This window comes from Lissotriton helveticus, chromosome 11 (assembly GCF_964261635.1).
Source record: "Lissotriton helveticus chromosome 11, aLisHel1.1, whole genome shotgun sequence".
In the NCBI taxonomy this organism is placed as follows: domain Eukaryota; kingdom Metazoa; phylum Chordata; class Amphibia; order Caudata; family Salamandridae; genus Lissotriton; species Lissotriton helveticus.
Window position 1 is genome coordinate 794,021,407 of NC_136072.1, and position 19,462 is coordinate 794,040,868.

At 49.4% G+C, this 19,462-nt stretch overlaps 1 protein-coding gene across 1 annotated transcript in view; it reads right to left on the bottom strand.

The window, feature by feature from the left end:
• Positions 1-19,462, bottom strand: part of LOC144791946 (poly(ADP-ribose) glycohydrolase-like) — a 478,778-nt gene that overhangs the window by 358,860 nt on the left and 100,456 nt on the right. Inside the window, exon 4 of the mRNA XM_078666771.1 lies at positions 12,025-12,105. Within this exon, the coding sequence (XP_078522897.1) occupies positions 12,025-12,105 (81 nt within the window). The remainder of the gene's footprint in view (positions 1-12,024; positions 12,106-19,462) is intronic.

Genomic DNA, 19,462 nt, shown 5'->3' on the forward strand with positions numbered 1-19,462 from the left:
AAACTGGTGTTAGCTTCTCACAGATTGCAAAATTGCCTGTTAACCTTCTATTTATGTAAAGTGTCTGTTCTGTATAGTTTTGCTGCGGATACAGGATTGTGTCCCACTATATATATGTCGTTCTTAATGTTTTCTATTCACTACATTGATTAAATTCAAGGTCCGGATGGACACCTAACTCATTAGAGTGCATATTGTGGCCTATAATTATTCTTATCCTATGCAATTTGTCTTTTGCCAAGGACCTTTGTTGATTGATATCTTCTATCTCCTGGCTATGTTTCTCCGGACAACCAAAATGCCCATGCCTATCGAGCATCGTTCCCCTCTATGTTTCCCAGATCAACAAGTATGCCAAAGAGGTGTTGTTGAGATCTGTGACTGTGGGTGAGTGTCTGAAAAGTTTCAGCACTCCGTCCATCATCTTCTTGTGTTTCCTTTCTTCGCCCTCAGTTGGCAGGGTATGCCCGGACGTGGTTCCCTTGCTCACTATGCCACTGGATTCAAGCTAGCCTGGCTGATAAGGGTTTTTTCCTACAAAACCGGTCCCAGGATGTTTTTTTCCAGTCCTGGGAAGACCTGGCTTGGCAGTTAGGGCTCAACTGTTCCCATGAGGCATGGGGGTCAAGACTGATTTACAAAAGGCTGTGTCTGAACTGGGGTGGCGAGTGAGCGAAAGAACGATGATGGATTTAATTCAGATCTAATAGTGGCTGGGGGTGAGTGTCTAAAAAGTTTCAGCGCTTCGACCATCATCTCCTTGTGTTTGCATTTTTCTACACTGCCTTGAAAAAGCGAAAGAGCGATGCAAAAAAGGTGTTGACTGTATTAGTATATTACTGCAACACAGCACAATGCATGGTTGTTAATACAGTTCTCAAAAAACTTCATTACTATACCTGGACATATTTTATGGCTTCTAATGGATTCATGAATTAACAAATCATGCTGCTAAATTGTAATGATTGTGTAATTAATTGCACTTTTTTATAATAAATTTGATACCTCAAAGAGAACTGGTAATCTTGTCTCAGAATTTATTGGTTGGTGCCTTAACAAATTAGTTTCACTTTAAAAATAATACTTTGCAAGATATTTTATGTACTTATTATTTCTCCCCTAAACACTAAAACTGAATGCTCAAATTAATCTCAGCTACTTGTAATTACTTTGGGTCGCAACCCAATCCATCGGTATTTTGCAAATCTTGCCACCTCAGTTTGGACCCAGCCATATGTGAATCAGTCTAATATGCAGGTGGCTGGGTCCAAACTGAGGTGGCATGATGTTCACAATTTCAGTGGACAGGATGTGGACTTGAGTGATTATCAGCAGGTCAGATTAATGCAAGAATTTCATCAATCACTTTTTTGTATACTTTATCGTGCACCCCTAAGTGGGACGAGTATGCCCAGACATGGGCCCCATGCACACGGTCACTGGAACCATGTTATACCTGGCTGATAAGTCCTAATACATGAGAAACCAGCCCTTAGTTGCTTATGTTCCAGTTCAGGGAGGACCTGGCCTGGCAGACCAGGGTGGACTGTTCCCAGTGGAGCAGGGTCAAGACCTATTTGCATATGGCTGGGTCCAAACCGAGTGGCATGGTGTGCACACAAGGCCTGGGATGCGGCCCAGCGTGATTACCAGTGGCTGAGATTAATTCTAGCATTCTATCCATCACTTTGCTGTATATTTGAGTGTGTCCTCCTTTGTGGGACTGCTATTCCAGACATTGGTTCCAGTTACAGAATGTGCAGAGGACCTATCTACACCAAGCTGATGAGCATTAACAAGTGCAAAACCGATCCTGGGTTAATTGTGCTATGGTTTAGTGAGGACCTGGCCTGGCAGCTCAGGCTAGACTGTTCCAACTGGAGAAGGGTCAAGACGGATTTACATATGGCTGGGTCCAAACTGAGATGGCATGGTGTGCAAAATAATGATGGGCTGCGATGAAATCAGATTGATTTTACATGTGGTCGAGATTAATTCAAGCTTTTCATCCATCAAATTTTTGTATACTTAAGATTCCAAATGTGACACTGTGCAACATCTAATTTGTAAGCTTATTAGAAACATGGAAGTATACTTCACATAACTGGGAAAGAAGCAAGTACAGTAAGGAATCTGTGGGTAGATAAGAGTATCCACCAAAATGAGCTTTACCAAGTCCAAGTTAATTGTGCTTCTGATAGATGCCGCTAACTGGGGATTCCTCGCCTTCTGACTAGATACCAAAGCAGTACCTCCCAAAAGCTGAAGGCTCTGCCGAGTAGATTGCTACCAGAAATTACTGAAGGGCCAAGCGGGTGAAATGGTCTTCCATGCTGACTTTTTTGTGGAGCCTGGTGAAGGTGTGTAATGTTGCCTATGTAGCAGCTTGGCAGATGTCCAACGTCAGAGCACCTCTCGCCAATGTCATAGTAGCAGCCCTGACTCTGCACGAATGAGCCAAAGGGCCTTCAGGACACTCTTTTTTCGCTAGAACAATGCATGTTTTTATGAACAGGATGAGCCACCTGGGTAAGATTTGCTTGTGAACCACCTTTCACTTTTTACAGCAAGCAAAGCCAAAAACAAGCTGATCATTCACACAGTGTTGGTCTGTGCCCTCAATGTAGCAGTTAAGAGCCCTTTTGTGCCCAACCATAAATCCTCTCTTCCTCCTTAGAGCATGCCTAAGTAATTACAATGAAGAAACCAATTTATTGATCGGCCATTCAGACAGCAACTGTGCATAGAATTGAAGGGCGAGCACATCAAGTCATGAAGAGCAAATAAATATCCCACTGAGGCATGATGCACAAGTTACTACTTTTGTAACGATACATCTGTAAGAGACATTAGTTAGTGATAGATTCCTTACCTTAGAATATCCCCAGGCGTCAGACTGGATCCGGAAAGTTTTTGCTTAGCAGTACCCCTGCGCGTCAGTAGGTGGCGTCATGCGGCTCTGCGTCCATCACTGGCGTTGTCCGCGCCGAGATGACGTCACGGAGGGTACTTAGGCGACTTTACGCGCCAGAAACGCAGAGCCATACAAGATACTGACCATTGGTGCAGAAAACTAGGGCCCTAAAAAGGATGACCTTAACCCTAGTAATCAGTTCGCAGAACGGGGAGGATGGGAGGGGCGGTAAGGAATCTATCACTAACTTATGTCTCTTACAGATATATTGTTACACAAGTAGTAACTTGTGCATCTAAAAGAGACACATTAGTGATAGATTCCTTACCTTAGAATAGATACCCTAGCAATACCAACCCCGGTGGAGGGTCTGTGAACAAAATTACACCAGGAAGTCACGGAGAACAGAACGGCCAAAGAAGCCGTCTCTCCGGACTTCACTGTCAAGGCAGTAAGGCTTTGTAAACGTGTGCAGCGAGGCCCACGTAGCTGCCTGACAAATGTCCTACAAGGGAACGCCATGTCCAAAGGCTGTAGTGGCTGCAGTTGCCCTGGTCGAATGGGGAAACAGTCCCACAGGAGTCTCCTTCTTGGCCAAGGAGTAACATGCTTCAATGCACAAAACGACCCACCAAGAGATGGTCCGTTTGTGCACAGCCCAACCTTTTTGGTACCCACGTAGCCAACAAAGAGCTGATCATCCACCCGAAACTGCTGTGTACGCTGCAGATAGAATGCGAGCGCGTGTTTTGGGTCCAAACGGTGGAGCCTCTCCTCCTCCCTGGAAGGATGCAGAGGCGAAAAGAAGTTGGGCAAGGTGATGTCTGCCCGATGTGGAAGGGCATGACAACCTTAGGCAAGAAAGAAGGACGGGTCCTTAGAACCACCTTGTCCGGATGAATTGAAAGGAAAGGAGGTTTGGAAGAAAGAGCCTATAGCTCACACACTCTTCTGGCAGAGGTCAAAGCCACCAGGAAAGCCGTCTTTAAAGTGAGAAGACCTAGGGGACAGTTATGAAGGGGCTCTAAGGGAGTGCACATCAAATAAGTCAAAACAAGATTCAAGTCCCACTGAGGCATTATGAAGGGCACAGGAGGAAAGGTGTGTGTAATGCCTTTGAGGAAACGGTTAACAACCGGGGACTTAAAAAGAGAAGGCTGATCAGGAAGCTGTAGAAAGGCAGAAATACCAGAAAGATAAACTTTGAGAGTGCCCAGAGCAGAGCCCTGCTGGGCCAAGGAAAGTAGGAACAGAAGTACCTCAGAAAGAGGGGCAGAAAGGGGATCCACAGTCTTTGCTGTGCACCACGCCACAAATTTGTTCCAACTGCAGGCGTATACCGTCTTAGTGGAGGGACGCCTGGTTGCCAGAATTACATCACCGACTTCAGGAGGAAGATCGAAAGCTGTCAACTGTCGCAGCTCAATCGCCACGCCTGGATGTGGAGGCTGGACAGGTTCGGGTGGAGGACCGTCCTCTGCTGCTGCGACAGAAGATCCTCCCGAAGAGGAAGACAGATCGGGGATCGATGCTCATACTGAGTAGCTCGGGATACAATACTCTTCGAGCCCAGTCGGGGCCACAAGAATGACTTGGGCCCGATCGCGCCTGATCTTCTTCAGCACTCTGAGCAGAAGTGGTACAGGCGGAAAGGCGTACAACAGACCGCAGCTCCACTTGAGATGAAAAGCGGCTGCGAGTGCCGCCTTGGAAATTCCAACGCGGAGAACCAATGACATTGCGCGTTCTCTTCGGTGGCAAATAGATCTAACCAGGGCTCTCCCCACTGCAGAAAGAGACCTTGCACCACGTCGGAGTTCAGACGCCATTCATGATCCATCATGCACCGACGGCTGAGTTTGTCCGCCCTGGCGTTCAGAGAACCTGCCAGGTGTTGAACCACCAAGGTAATGTCTTGATGTTCCAGCCATGTCTAGAGGCGCAGAGCCTCCTGACATAGGGTCCAGGACCCCACTCCGCCCTGCTTGTTGCAATACCACATGGCGGTGGTGTTGTCCTTGAACACCTGCGCTACACTTCCCCAAAAAAGAGGGAAGGAATGCCTTCAGCGCAAGTCGGATCGCCCGCAGCTCCAGAAGGTTGATATGGAGCCGGGACTCCGCCGGAGACCAGAGGCCTCTGATCTCCGCCTCTCCCAAGTGGCCTCCCCATCTTGGGAGGGACGCATCCATCACCACTGTGTGCTCCGGTTGGAGAAGGGAGAGGGATCTGCCATTGACCCAATCGCGATTCGTGAGCCACCACTGTAATTGTCGTGCAGTGCCCTACGAGATCTGAACGCGGTCAAACAGGTTGCCCTGATGCTGCGCCCACTAGAACTTCAGGTCCCACCTCAGAGCCCACATATGCCATCTGGCATGTGTCACTAGCAGGATGCAGGAGGCCATCAGGCCCAGGAGCCGGAGGGTCATCCTGACCGAAACCCAGGATAGAGGCTGAAAGATCGGAATAGCCTGAATATCCCAGACTCGTGCTCGGGAGGATAAACCCGAAACAACGCCGAATCCAGAACCGCTCCGATGAAGGGGAGCTTCTGAGAGGGACTCGGGTGCGACTTCGGCACATTGATGGAGAACACCAGCAAGTGCAGGAGGTTGGCCGTAGTCTGGAGGTGGTTGACGACTGCCTGGGGTGAGCCCGCCTTCAGCAGCCAGTCGTCGAGGTAGGGGAAGACTGACACCCCAGACCTGCGCAGATGAGCTGCCACCACCGCCTTCACTTACGTGACACCTGAGGGGCACTGGTAAGGCCAAAAGGGAGCACGGCAAACTGAAAATGCTCTCGGCCTACTGTGTACCGCAGGTAGCGCCGGTGGGCCGGCAGGACGGGGATGTGGAAATAAGTGTCCTGCAAGTCCAACGCCACCATCCAGTCTCCAGGGTCGATAGCAGTCAGGACCTGAGCCAGAGTTAGCATTTTGAACTTCTGCTTCCGGAGGAAGCGATTGACGTCCCAGAGGTCCAAGATGGGGCGCAGGCCCCCTTTGTCCTTCTTGGGGACCAGAAAGTAGTGAGAATAACAACCACTCCCTACTTCCTGCCCGGGAACGCGCTCGATGGCCCCCTTGGCCAGGAGGGCCGTGACTTCCTGTCAGAGAAGACCCAAATGATCCCCCGAGATGCGGTGGTATCGAAGTGGCATGGCTGGAGGAGAGGACTGAAAGGGAAGTGAGTAACCCTGGCAGACTATCTGCAGCACCCACTGGTCCAATGTAAATTCGCGCCAGTGGGAGAGGTAGTGGCGGATCCTGCCACCCACTGACGTGGGGTGCTCCCCAAAGCTCAGATTAGGAAGGTTTGGAGGCGGAAGCAGCGGGGTGGAGGTAGACGGACCCGCACGCTGGTTCCCCGCCCCGCCCCAGGGGAACCTGCGACCATGGCCGTGCTGAGGCTGGTTCTGTACAGGCTTGGTGGATGGGCGTGCCTGGGCGCCTGTACCTTGGCCACGAAAGGAATGAAACCCAGGAGTGGCCGGGTTCTTAGCAGAGAGACCCAAGGACTTGGCCGTAGCCCGCGAGTCCTTAAAGCGCTCCAGGGCACTGTCAGCCTTGTCGCCAAACAGGCGGGTGTCATCAAAGAGCATCTCCGCGAGTAAGCTCTGGACATCTGGCGAGAGCCCATTCGAACACAACCAGGTGTGGCGCCGCAACACCACGAATGTAGAAATCACCCTCCCCAATGAGTCAGCGGTGTCCAACTCACACCGAATGGCGAACTTAGCCGCATCCTTACCTTCAGCAATAGCTTGAGAAAGGACAGCCTGCACCTCCTCAGGACACTGAGGCAACACCTGAGCAACAGCATCCCACACCGCATGGGGGTAGCAGCCCAACAAGCAGGCAGTGTTCACTGACCGCAGCCCCAAGCTGGCCGAAGAGAACAACCGATTCCCAAACTGGTCTAGTCTTTTAGAGTCCTTATCCGGCGGGCCGTGGGAAAGGCACTCTGCGACGTCGAGGCCTGAATGACCAGTCTCTCAGGCGTAGGGTGAGTGGTCAAGAAGGCAGGGTCACCAGGTGCCGGTCGATGGCGTCTAGCGATGGTTTTATCCACCGGGGCCCACGTGGCCGGCCTCGACCAAGTGCCCAAGAGGACCTCCGTAAGGGCGTCATTGAAAGGAAGCAACGGCTCCGAAGAAGTAGAAGTCGTCTGTAGCACCTCGGTTACGAGGTAGGTCTTGAGGACCACTGTGGGGAGGTCAAGATTGAGGGCCTCCGCAGCCCTACGGAGTACCATCGTGTAGGAGGCACCTTCCTCCATCGTAGGCAGGGTAGAGGCGAACGCCGGATCAGAGGAGACATCGAGGTCGCCTGCATCCTCTAAGTCATCCACCCAATCTTGCTCGGAGTCACATTGCCGAGCAAGAGGGTCCTCGGACCCTTCCCAGTCCTCGTCCGCCTCCGGTGTAGAGGGGGCCGGAGCCAGAGATGGAACGAACGGCCCCCTCCCAATGCGGATCCCAGGCTGGAACAAAATGGTCCTGGAACCGGGGCAAGGCACCCAGTGCGGCGCCAAGGGTGGAGCTGAGGGATGCGCTGGAGCCGGAGCCGGCAATGCCGCACCACGTGGCGCCGGGGCCGGAGCCAACAGCGCAGGATCCTGTGGCACCGGTGGCGGAGCTGCCGGGCCAACAGGATCTGGACCAAGGCCCGAAGGCATGCCAGCGGGAGCCCTAGGCCTAAAAAGGCGGTCCATTGCAGCAAGAATCTCTTGCACCTGTTTAGGAGTCGCCGACGGACCCGGGTATGGTGGGTAGGCCGCGGGACTCCCAGGCTCCGGACGAGCTGCAGGGGCGGTGCCCCTGCCCCCCTCGTCCACCTCTGAGGAGCGACGGGGGGACGTCGGAGAGCGAACACGCTTCTTTGACTTCTTTTTGTGGCGACGCTTACCGGAATCCGAAGGCGAAGACTTGGAGCCCGAGGAGCAATGGCTCCGGTCCTGTGAGTGGTCCCGGGAACAGCTCCTAGACCCGGAGCGGCGGCGTGACGAATGCTGGACCTCCAGCAACTTCCTACGCCGCTCCCGCAAGACCTTGGGGGCCATGGCTCGACAATCCCGGCAGACCCGGGAGTCGTGATCGGTCTCCAGGCAGTCGAGGCGAACATTGTTGGGGTCCGCCACCGACATATTATGGCGGCAGGCCCCACAAGACTTAAAGCCGGGCATCCCTACGTGCAAAGGGAGAAAAACGGGGGGAGACAAAAGTCTCAAAATAGCAGTCGAAAAGTGACTGAGGTACGTGCTCAATCCAGATCTGCGTTTACTGGCGCGGAAAAAGAAAGAACTGACGTCGAAGCGCATGGGTGGCACCTAAGTACCCTCCGTGACGTCATCTCGGCGCTGACGACGTCAGTGACGGACCCGGAAGCGCAGGACGCCACCTACTGACGAGCAGGGGTACTGCTAAGTAAAAACTTTCAGTATCCAGTCTGACGCCTGGGGATATTCCAAGGTAAGGAATCCATCACTAACGTGTCTCTTTCAGATACAGAGTGTAAGGAGAAAAATACTAGTGTCTCGTTAAAAAATGCATCTCAACTGGTGACCTGAAAAACAAGGGTTGGTCAAGAAAACATAGAAATGCGAAAAGGACAGATAAACATTTTTGTTGTTGTGGCAGTGTTTACATTTTTATATGGCACAAACTTGACCCAAAGGTATTGGACCGCTTTAGATGAGCACCAGTTTCAATACACAAGGACACATTAGTTTCTATTTTGTAGGCAAGGGGAGATTAAGTGATTTGCACAGAATTATATGATGCTGAGCTGACATTGAGACTCAAACCTGGTTTCCTTGACCCAAAGATGGCAGCTCTGGCTGTTAAGCCACATTCTCTCCCCACTACTGCTCACTGCAAGGCCCTCCTGGGCCAAAGGTAAAGCAACCATCAAAACAACAATCTGGCCTGAAGAAGGTCAACTTAATGGTCCAAACACCATATCACAAACTTTAGTAAATGACCGGGATAAATATTTGGTAGATGAGAGTCCAGCTGCAAGAATAATATGCATGACTTCTACAAGCAATTGGTACTGCTCAGTCTCCACACATGGAAGAACAGGTTGTTGAGGTATGGGTGCAGGACTCTGTCGCTGAGACAAAGGTAGTTAGCGAAGTGGTTTACAGGCCAGAGTACAAACGCTCAGGCTCAGTAGTCCCAAAGTCTCAAGTCCTAAGCCAGGGCTATGAGGATAATTCCTGCTCTTATTCAGAACTCAGGGCAGGAGTAGAAGGGGAGGGGAGGAAAGGCTTACAGTAAACTGAGGTCCAACTGCAGGCGGAATGAGTCTCCCTGCGTGCCTCCTGATGCAAACTCCCTTGTGCGTTAATTATAACACTGCCTGTACTTGGTGTTGGTGAAAAGATTAAAAGAATGCTTTAGTGGGCAAAGACAACTTTAGCTACCTTTTGATGAAGAGGTCATTCATTGTCAGGTAGAGGATGTCTGCCGAGCTCGTCCTCCTGCAAGGCCGACAAATGGTTGACCATCAGAATAATCTCTTGGAGGTCCAACCACTTTCAGAGTCGCAGTACCTCCTGGCACCCGTCACACATCCCAACTCTGGCCTGTTGGTTGAGGACCACATGGTAGTTGTGTTATCCATCAAGACAATACCCGCTTCAATTAGATGGACGGGAGGAAGGCCATTAGAGTCAACCGAATGGCATTAAGCTTCAAAAGGTTGAGTTTTGCCTGTGGTCTGTCAGGGAACAAAGGCCCCTGATTTCTATCTCTCCCAGATAACTGCCGGAGCCCAAAGATGATACGTCCGCCCCTACTGTGAGCTCTGGGTTGGGTCTGCCGCTGGTCAGACTGGTGTCCAACAGACCCCACTTAAGGTCCTGGGCTACCTCTTCCAATATACAGAGGTTTTTCAAAGGCAGCACTAGGACTGTGCCTACTACAGGCGTAAGTTCCAGTGCAGTACCCTCATGTGCCAATAGACCTGGGGAACAGAAGGATGCTCAAGGCCAAGAAGCCTCAGAGCCATCCGTTTCGGAACCCAGGAGTGATCACAAGTAGCTCAGTAGATAGCTGAAGGACTAACACATAGACTGCTCTGACCTATACTGCTGCAACAGAGGAACTCTCCTCAGTGGGAAGCGCCCGATTGGGGAGCCCGACTATGTCTCAATGGAAGTTTCCTGGCCACAAGCACTCTCTAGATCTAAATATAGGCTAGGATTAGTGTAATAAGAGGGGAGTAAATCATCCACCTCTTCCTTGTCATGTTCGTCCTGTGGAACATGTAGAAATCGTTGAGCAGAGTCAGACTCTAATCCGAACTAGTCTTCAATCCCATGGTGTAAATGGAGATGCTGGAGTTCATCCAAAGTGGGCGGCTGTGAGTCAGCAATCTTATAATGAGACATGGGGCTGCCATGGGCTGATAACGCCTCCAGATCATAAGCAGGCATCAGAGTCAGCTCCACAGTAGGTGCCACTGGAGTGGAGGCTGGCACCGGAGCAGTTGTAACCGACCAGCAGGAGTGGAAGTGTGGACCAATGTCTGAGGAGCCTGAGCAGAGGTCCGACATGACCAGATGGTGACCAAGCCCCTGCAGCTCCATGAGGCCTGAGGGTGTTCCAGAAAGAGGCAGCATCTCCTTAAAAACTCCCTTAAGGCATCTATCTGCTTCAGGGTCGTACCAGGCTGGGGAACTCGGTGTGTCGGGACCAGCCTCAGAATGGGCTCCGAGTTGCATGAAGGGAGCAAAGTCAGGTCCTTTGAGTGCCGACTGCACAATTCCTTCTAGGGTTTGGAGTCCTGAGACAAGGACATGTACCACTTAGCGTCTTGTGCTTCTGGTGAGTCTTGTCTCTCAACTTCATCTTCAACTTCAACTTACCTGAGGATGGTGATATGGAACGGGACCGGGACCTAGAGCATGGGTGGGCCTGTGACTTGGACCCAGTTTGTTGTGGACAGTTACATACAGCCTCACCTCCTGCTGCCTAAAGGCCTTTGGTTGCATCAGGGAGCTTTTGTTTCAGGACTTCATGCTTAGACCCTAGACACCATAGCCAGACATAGTATGGCTCTGTGACCAGCACCTGTTTCCTACAGTCCTGGCACTGTTTGAAATCCTATGGTCTTAAGGGGAGACAGTTTCTAGCACACTGAAAGAAGAAGACTTCAGTGTGCAGGGTTGCCGCCTTTATACTTCTTCATGCTGTCACTTATGGATATGATGTGAAGTTGCTACCAAATCTAACAGCACCATCTATGAATGTAAAGAAGGCAACTGCACGATAAGTCCTGGATCCAGCCAGGAGGAGTTCAAAGTTGAGGAATCTGCCGTTAGAAGTATCTATGATAAATACGAATAGTCATAAACAGTTATGACAAATAGAAACAACTGTGCCCTCTTTGCACTTTTACTAATAGGGAGATGGACAGTTCGGGGGTGATTCACAAAGGCATTTATGAATCAGACTTCAGAAGGTATAGCCAGCAGCAGTACTCCCTCTGACACAGTAACACCATGGGCAGTGCATTCTTCCATCACACACAAAAAAGGCGCCAAACATGCACCAGCTCTCACAGCTACTCTCACAATAGAACAGATACAGCACAGGCAGAAACAGGTATGGCTTTCAATACCTTCCATAGTGACTAAGTACAGCAATGGCTGCAGAACAAGTGCCCCTCGCATGCCAAGCAAATGCATATGGGTTGCATCAGTGCAAGCTTCAATCACACAAAGAGCAAGTGCTGGATATGAATGGCATTGCAACATTCACCTCGCAAACAGAACAGGCAAAGCCCAGACAATAATAGTGCAAGCGTCTCACAAAATCACCAGATGGAGAGCACATGTAGAGGCAGTGGAAGCTTAGCTAATGCACAAACCAGCTAAAGCTCATGCAAGAGCAGTGCACACCTCTATCACACAAAGAACGCTGCAGGGTCTCTTCATACATAGAACAAGTACAGCACTTCAAGCAGCACTTCAACTTTCAGTGCAGTGTGACAGATATAGCCATGGATTCAGCAGGCACAGGTGCACAGATGATAGTTGACTCACAGAGTGTTAGCACATGTGGGACTCACTCTTGTGCTAAAACCTTTTAATTGAACTTACCTCAATGTCATGCGCACAAGACATTTTCTTTCTAAGGGCTTTAGTAATCACGTTCCAGCGCCATTTCGTGCCTGAAAATGACTGAAAAAAATGAATATAGTTAAATTTGTTTCATTAACATCAGCTTTCATGATAGTCACAAGCACCCGGAATATGCATTTAACCATACACATCTGATACCCACCTAAAACCCAGTAAGAGCATTGTCCCTTCAACCCCACACTAAGCACATTTCTATAGCACTTTCAACCCACCCATCCAGCTATAACCCACCACACGTTGCAAAACCACATTTGGCTGATCCGATCTGCAAGAATTGCAGCAGTTCATATTTGCACTTTCCCAGTCACACAATTTTCTTTGCCTTGCTTGTTCACCAATAACTGTCTGCAGTGGATGAATGAATTATATAAATTTGTAAAGCGCAACCATGCCCAAAGGAGTCAAGGCGCTGGAAACCAATCCTGATAGTACCCCTACCCATTGCCCTGGCCAGGTTACAAAGAGAAAAGCCAGGTTTTTAAGGCCTTCCTAAAAGGAGCATGCCCTGTCATACCAGTTAAATGAAGGGGGAGGGAATTCCAGATTTTGGAAGCTGCAACCGAGATGGCTCTGCCTTCCCATCTTTTCCTCTGAATTTTAGGGTTGGCAACTAGATTGTGAGCTTCCAATTGGAAAAACCTGCAAGGGGACATGGTTTTAATTCCCCCTTGACCGGCACTATACAGTTCTTTATGAATAATACACATGGCTTTGAAGGCGACGCGCTTCTATATAGTAGGCGAGTGAAGTTCACGCAATCTTTTTGAGACTGACATATATTTTGGAATATCTAATGTCAGGGGACACGATGATCTGTGTGTCGTCGGCACACAACGCAGCCAGCAGCCCATAGAATCGGATAATTCTGGCGAGAAGAAACCCCGATAAATTGAACAGTGTAGGGCTCAGGGAGGATCCCTGAGGGACCTACAGGGCAGGGAGTAGGGGTCAGATTTGAATTAGTTTACGATCACCTTCTGGGATCTACCAGTATGGAATGAAGTGAGCAATTGCATGGCCATATCCCCTATACCCAAGGTCTGCAAAGGTTCAGTAAGTAAGGTACGAAAGATGTTATCAAAGGCTGCAGAAAGATCCAAAAGGTTCAAAGCCGCTGCCTGCCCTGCATCACCAAGATATCTGATGCTGTCTGTTGCAGATATAAGGGCCATTTCCGTACTGAGATGGCTTCTAAAACCGAACTGTGAGATGTCCAGCAGACTCTGTTGCGCCACATGCGCCATCAAATGATGGTTAAGATGCTTCTCCAAGATCTTAGCCAGGATGGGTAGCAGGGAGATGGGGTGAGAGTTCTTCAGGTCACTGGGGTCAAGACTGAGTTGCCTGAGAAGAGGCCGGACAGCTGCCTCTTTCCACAGCCGGGCATAGCACCCAGAATTAATTGCTCTATTCATAACAGCAGTTAGAGGTGGAACTATTGTGCTCACTGCTAGTTGGAGAATCTTAGAGGGAGACAGTTCTAATGTGATCACGATTTCAGGTAGCAGTAAGGCAAGAGTTTGGAACCTCTTGATTAGCCGGTTCAAATTCTTTATAAATAGTAGTAATCTTAGAATGGAAGAATCCTGCTCACTTGTTACAGAGCTCAGTTGAGCCCTCAATTTCCGAGGAAACTGGAGGAGACCCAAACTGGTGGATAACTTTAAAAGGCTCCTTAGAGGAGCTTACGGATTCAATTTTCTTCATACAGAAGAGAGATTTTTCTTCTCGAATGGCCTTCTAATACTCTCTAATGGCGTTCTTATATAAAAATGTTGCCTTGGATCTCATACTGTTTTCTCCATCCATGTTCATGCCGATGGCAGGCCTGCCTCAGTAGTCTTAACCTTTCGGTGAACCATGGTGCTGTGAGTCCCTTCCTGCAAGTTTTGACTCTCTCAAGGGGCACGGCCACCTCTGATGCAGAGCTCAACCAGGCTGCTAGTTTGGCGGCTCCCGAATCCGCAACTTCAGCCTCAAAACAAGGGTTGCTTCTGAGGGCACTTCTAGGTGAAAGTTAAAGTCACCCATAAGAGTGACCTTATTTTTGGCTAGATGTTGTTCAATCAGGTTTGCGAATTCGGTCGGGAACAAAGACCTATGACCCAGAGGTCTGTATACTAGGATGCTAGAAAATTACTCAGTGGTTGAAATTTTGATGGAGAAATTAAAAGCCTCACACAGGCCAGTAAATTTGAGCAATTCCATATGACACTGATATTTAAATTGGTGTACAATGGCTAGAACACCTCCAGGTCTGTCCACCCTGAGGATAGCATAAATTGAGGAATTGCACCAGTCAAGTCAGGACCCAACAAGGCATTCACCCGTTTCTCCATGATGAAAACCAAGTCCAGGTCATGTGTTAACACAAATTCTGCAATCTCCGTGTTATGCTTACTTAAGGTCCTGGCATTGATTAGGAATCCTTAAGGTTGTCCTTACACGTATTACTCCCCTTACTGACTGCTCTTTCAACTGAGGAAGTGTCATCATTAGTTAATGTCCCCTCCCAACAAAAAGGGTAAGAGACCCTAAAGCCACAAATAGGACAAGTACAAATTACATTGTGATAGAGGTAATTAAAATCCAATGTGCGCATGGAGGTAGGTTACCCTTATGGTTCAGACTCAACAGAAAGTCTTTTGAGTAAACCAAGGGGGAAGGTCTTTCTGATAAGCAAACGGCCAGGGGTCTGGCACGGGGTGCTGTACAGACGTGGATGGGTGAAGACGCGCTTGCCTTTGGTGTGACATGTCCATGCACACGTGCAAAATAAGTTCTCTCAATTTCAAGAGAACGACTAGCCCACTAACCTCGCTGCCAAACAACCAGTAAGTGGGCAGCCCAAGTGACACACTATCCCTTGGCAGCAAGCGACTGCTGATCAGTCATGGCGGACTGAGGAGGCAGAGGGCATTCAGTGCAATAGTAAGTGAGCCGCAAAGCAATTAAAATTAGCAATTTAAAATAACACAATAACTGACATAAAAATGATTTAAAAAATGGGAAGGCTGGACAGCGATACCTCATGAGTCGGCCTCTAAGAGTAACCTGATATGATATGATATGATATGATATGGTTTTTATAGAGCGCGACTTACACTCCAAAGGAGCATCTTGGCGCTAGTGGTAAAAGTGTGACAGAGGAGGGGAGAAAGGAAATGTACGGGCGACTAGTAAGGGGAGGGAGGAGAGGGGGCTGAACTAAATAATGTTAAGTTAAATAAGTGTTAGGACGAAGGTGTCAGATGCATTAAAAATCCAGGTTTTGAGAGCCTTACGAAACAGGTTTTCTGAAGGGATCAGGCGCATCTGGGTGGGGAGCTTGTTCCAGGCTCTGGCTCCCAAAAAACCTAAAGATTTTCCACCTTTGGTTGAGAGTCTGAATCTGGGGACCACCAGTAGGTTCAGGTTGGAGGACCTGAGCGATCGAGAGGGGGTGTATCTTCCAAACCTTTGGGACAGATAGGTGGGACCTGACTGGTGGTAGGCTCTAAAAGTGATAAGTAAGATTTTAAATAGTACTCTCTTATGAATAGGCAGCCAGTGTAGGGTTCTGAGTGCTGCCGAGGCAGAAGACTTCCTGGGCAGCCTCAGTACTAGGCGGGCTGCGGTATTCTGCACCATCTGCAGTTTGTGCAGGACACTTTTGTTGGAACCTGCGTAGATGCTATTGCAGTAATCCAAACGGGATGTGATGAGGGCCACTGCTATTGTCTTCCTGGCCGTCAGGGGGAGGAGGTCAAAAAACCTTCTCAGGCCCTTGATGATGTTAAAGCAGGACCCTGCCACGGTACCTGCTTGTTGCTTGAAGGAGAGAGCTTCGTCAAACCTAATCCCGAGGTTGCGGGCTGATTAATTGTGTTTGGCGGGACCTCAGCGTCTTGGGGCCACCACTGTTTCGGGCAAAAGAGGTTATCCTGACCAAAGGGGAGGATTTCCGTTTTCCCCGAGTTACACTTGAGGTGGTGGGTTCTCATCCATTCAAAAGTTGCGGTAAGACAGTCTCTCAGATTTTCTTCAGCTGTAGTAGTGTTGTCTTGAACAAGGATGAGCTGAGTGTCATCAGCGTACGATATAGTGCTGATGTTGAAGGAGGTGATGAGCTCTATCAAGGGGGTCATATACAGGTTGAAAAGAATTGGGCTTAGGCTAGAGCCCTGTGGCACCCCTGTATTGAGTGCTTTCTCGTCTGACCGATAGTTCCCCAGTATGGTGACTTGCTTCCTATGGCTGAGGAAGTTTGTCAGCCAGTTTAGGGCAGTCCCTGTTAGCCCCGAGTCTGCCAGGCGGCCAATTAATACGGGATGTGAGACCGTATCAAAGGCCGCCGACAGGTCGAGCAGGATCAGGACGGCTTTTTTACCTTGGTCCATTGCTGTCTTGAGGGTCTCCACCGTATGTAGGAGGGCTGACTCCGTGGAATGTTTTGCTCTGAAACCTGCCTGGCTCGGGTGTAGTAGGTTGTTTTCCTCCAGAAATGTGGTCAGCTGCTTGTTTACCGCTGCCTCAGTGAGTTTGAACAGTAGTGGAAGCAGTGATATAGGGCGGAGGTTGGAAAGTATGGTAGGGTCAGCTAGGGTTTTTTTTTGAAGGGGTTTCAGGGCAGCGAGTTTCCATTCAGATGGAATGGCAGCAGTGGCAAGGGAAGAGTTAATGATGTTATTTATAGTAGGGTTAACTGTGTCCACTATGGTTTGGAGAAGCAGAGGGGGACACGGATCAAAAGGGGAGCCTGACTTGATGGAGAGGATAGCTTGGCGAGTTTCGTCAAGACTGACCGGGACAAATTTACTTAGCTGCGGGTTTTTTTTGGTAGGTGGTAGATTTTCCTGGAAAAGGGATTCAGGGGGGTCTGGAAAGTCTTTAATGAGATTTTGGATTTTTTGTTCGAAGTAGTCTGCTATCGAATTGCACAGGGTAGGTGAAGGTGGGATATCTTGTCTGAGGATTCTGGGGTTCATGAAGTCATCAACTATTTTGAAGATTTGCTTATGATTGTTATTGGACATAGTGATGGCATCAAGGAAATGATCTTTTTTGGCGGTTTTTATCATTGCGTGATAGTGTTTCCTAGCAGTTTTGTAGTCTAGGAGTTCAGTATCACTATAGGTACGGCGCCATTTCTTTTCAAGGGTTCTAACCTCTGAGCGCTTGTCTTTAAGGTGGGGGGAGAACCATGGGGCACGTTTTTTGTTTTGCTTTTTTCTCGCTTTTTGCGGGTTGGGGGGTCCGCCGAGATCAGTGATCCATTTACAGAAATTGCTGTAGTCTGTTTCAGTACAGCCAGTGGGGAGGGGTTTCGAGTTCTCAGCGACGAGGTGCAGATTGGGGGAGTTTATTAGTTTCTTCCAATCTGTCTGTGCCTGGGTGTCGACTTTTGGATTGGGAGTGTTTGCCCTTTTTTTTAGAGCGAGGTTGAAAGGGATCAGCCAGTGGTCTGTCCACGTTTGAGGCAGGGGAGTTGCTACAGTTAGGGTAGAGAGATTGGTGCTAATGCAGTCCAGAATGTGACCTGCTTTGTGTGTGGGCTTTTTGGTCAGTATTTCCAGCCCCAGGATATCGGTTAGTTCATTGAGCCATATTGTGTTAGGGTCGTTAAGTTTGTCCAGATGGAAATTTAAGTCGCCTAATACGGTGAAGTTGGCGTATTTTATGGTGAGAGTGCTGAGTGCTTCTTCGAAGCTGTGTGGGAAACCGTTCTGTGGTCCTGGTGGGCGGTAGATGAGGGCGCCAGCAAAGGTGTTCTCGTCATTTATCTGAATGCGGAAACCCATGCTTTCTGCTCCCTTAATGTCCGAAAGTTCGAACGTGGAGCACTTCATGGAGTCACGGTGGATAATGGCTAGGCCACCACCTCTTTGTTCCTGTCTATCGATTCGTTGGATGAGGTATCCCTGGGGGACAGCCTGGGCTATAACAGGGTTGCACCATGCTTTTAGCCAGGTTTCTGTTACGAATAGTAGGTCAAAGTCGTTTTCTGTAATTAGGTCATAGATATGAGCTCCATTTTTGCAAATTGACCTGGCATTGATTAGGGCTCCTCTGACAAGAGTCGAGTCTTCCGTAACAGGTAACAGTTTCTCCGGGGTGAGAGAGATTTTACATGAATGGCAGCATAAAGGCCCTAACCATTTGTCAACATTGATCACATTGTGACAGTTATTGCTGTTGTGGTTTAGGGAGAGGATTTTTTCTCTAGTGAGAGTAGGCATTGGGTTGGTGCATACCTTGGGTTGGACGGCGTGACATGCTCTGGGCCCGGTCGTGGCACGGACGGGCACAGACGGGCTTGCCTTAGGCGCGCAAACGGCGCGCAAACGGCGCGCCCGCTGCGCTTGCCCGCTGCGCGTTCTGTGATGGCACATATTTATAGGAAGGGGAAGTGTCTAGAGAGGGCGTGGCCTAAGCGAAGGGGCGTGTCCGTGCTCCTCGCTACGATGGCGTCAAAGAGCCTGGGTGTTTGGGTCCCGTTTCAGCGCTAGAGTCCGCTGTACGGTGGTGAGGGATGCCTGGGATAACAGGTGAGGAGATGTTCTTTTGTAAAATCAAAGAAAACAGTGCAATATTCAAATTTTTAAAATTTTTAAAATCGCGCTTTCACAGCTCCCGGCTTCCGCCTCAGGAGACACAATTACATACAAGCGTCGCTTTACTCGTGGCGCTTATATAGTTGGTTTGCAGTGGGCGTGGCCTAAGCGAAGGGGCGTGTCCGTGCTCCTCGCTACGATGGCGTCAAAGAGCCTGGGTGTTTGGGTCCCGTTTCAGCGCTAGAGTCCGCTGTACGGTGGTGAGGGATGCCTGGGATAACAGGTGAGGAGATGTTCTTTTGTAAAATCAAAGAAAACAGTGCAATATTCAAATTTTAAAAATTTTTAAAATCGCGCTTTCACAGCTCCCGGCTTCCGCCTCAGGAGACACAATTACCTGGAGCTTGTAATGGGTCTGCGAGGGATTACTGCACACCTCTTAAACCCCCACGCCCACATTCTTTCATACCCTTCATGACAACATTTACAGTTATCGGTTTCTGTCACCTGGTACCCCTTACGTTCCAATGCAACCCCTCTGCTATCCCAAACAAGTACCATGGGCTACATAATGTGGCTTGTGTTACTATTACTAGATTTTCTGTATCACAGGGCCGCCATCGTACTCTCCTGACCTGCCCCTAATTGTGCTCAACGCATTGCCTCATGGTGGAAAGTGGGGAGGCCTATTGGGGTGGGCTACAGCTGGGGTAAAAAAGGTAGGAGCTCTGTACCTCGACAGGGAGCTTCTTCCCTTTGAGGAATTTAGGACGGAATTCTCTCTACTGCAAGGCCACTTCCTGCTTCATAGAGTGGTGGCAACGGCACTCCGTAAACATCGGAACACGGGGCTCACAGAAACA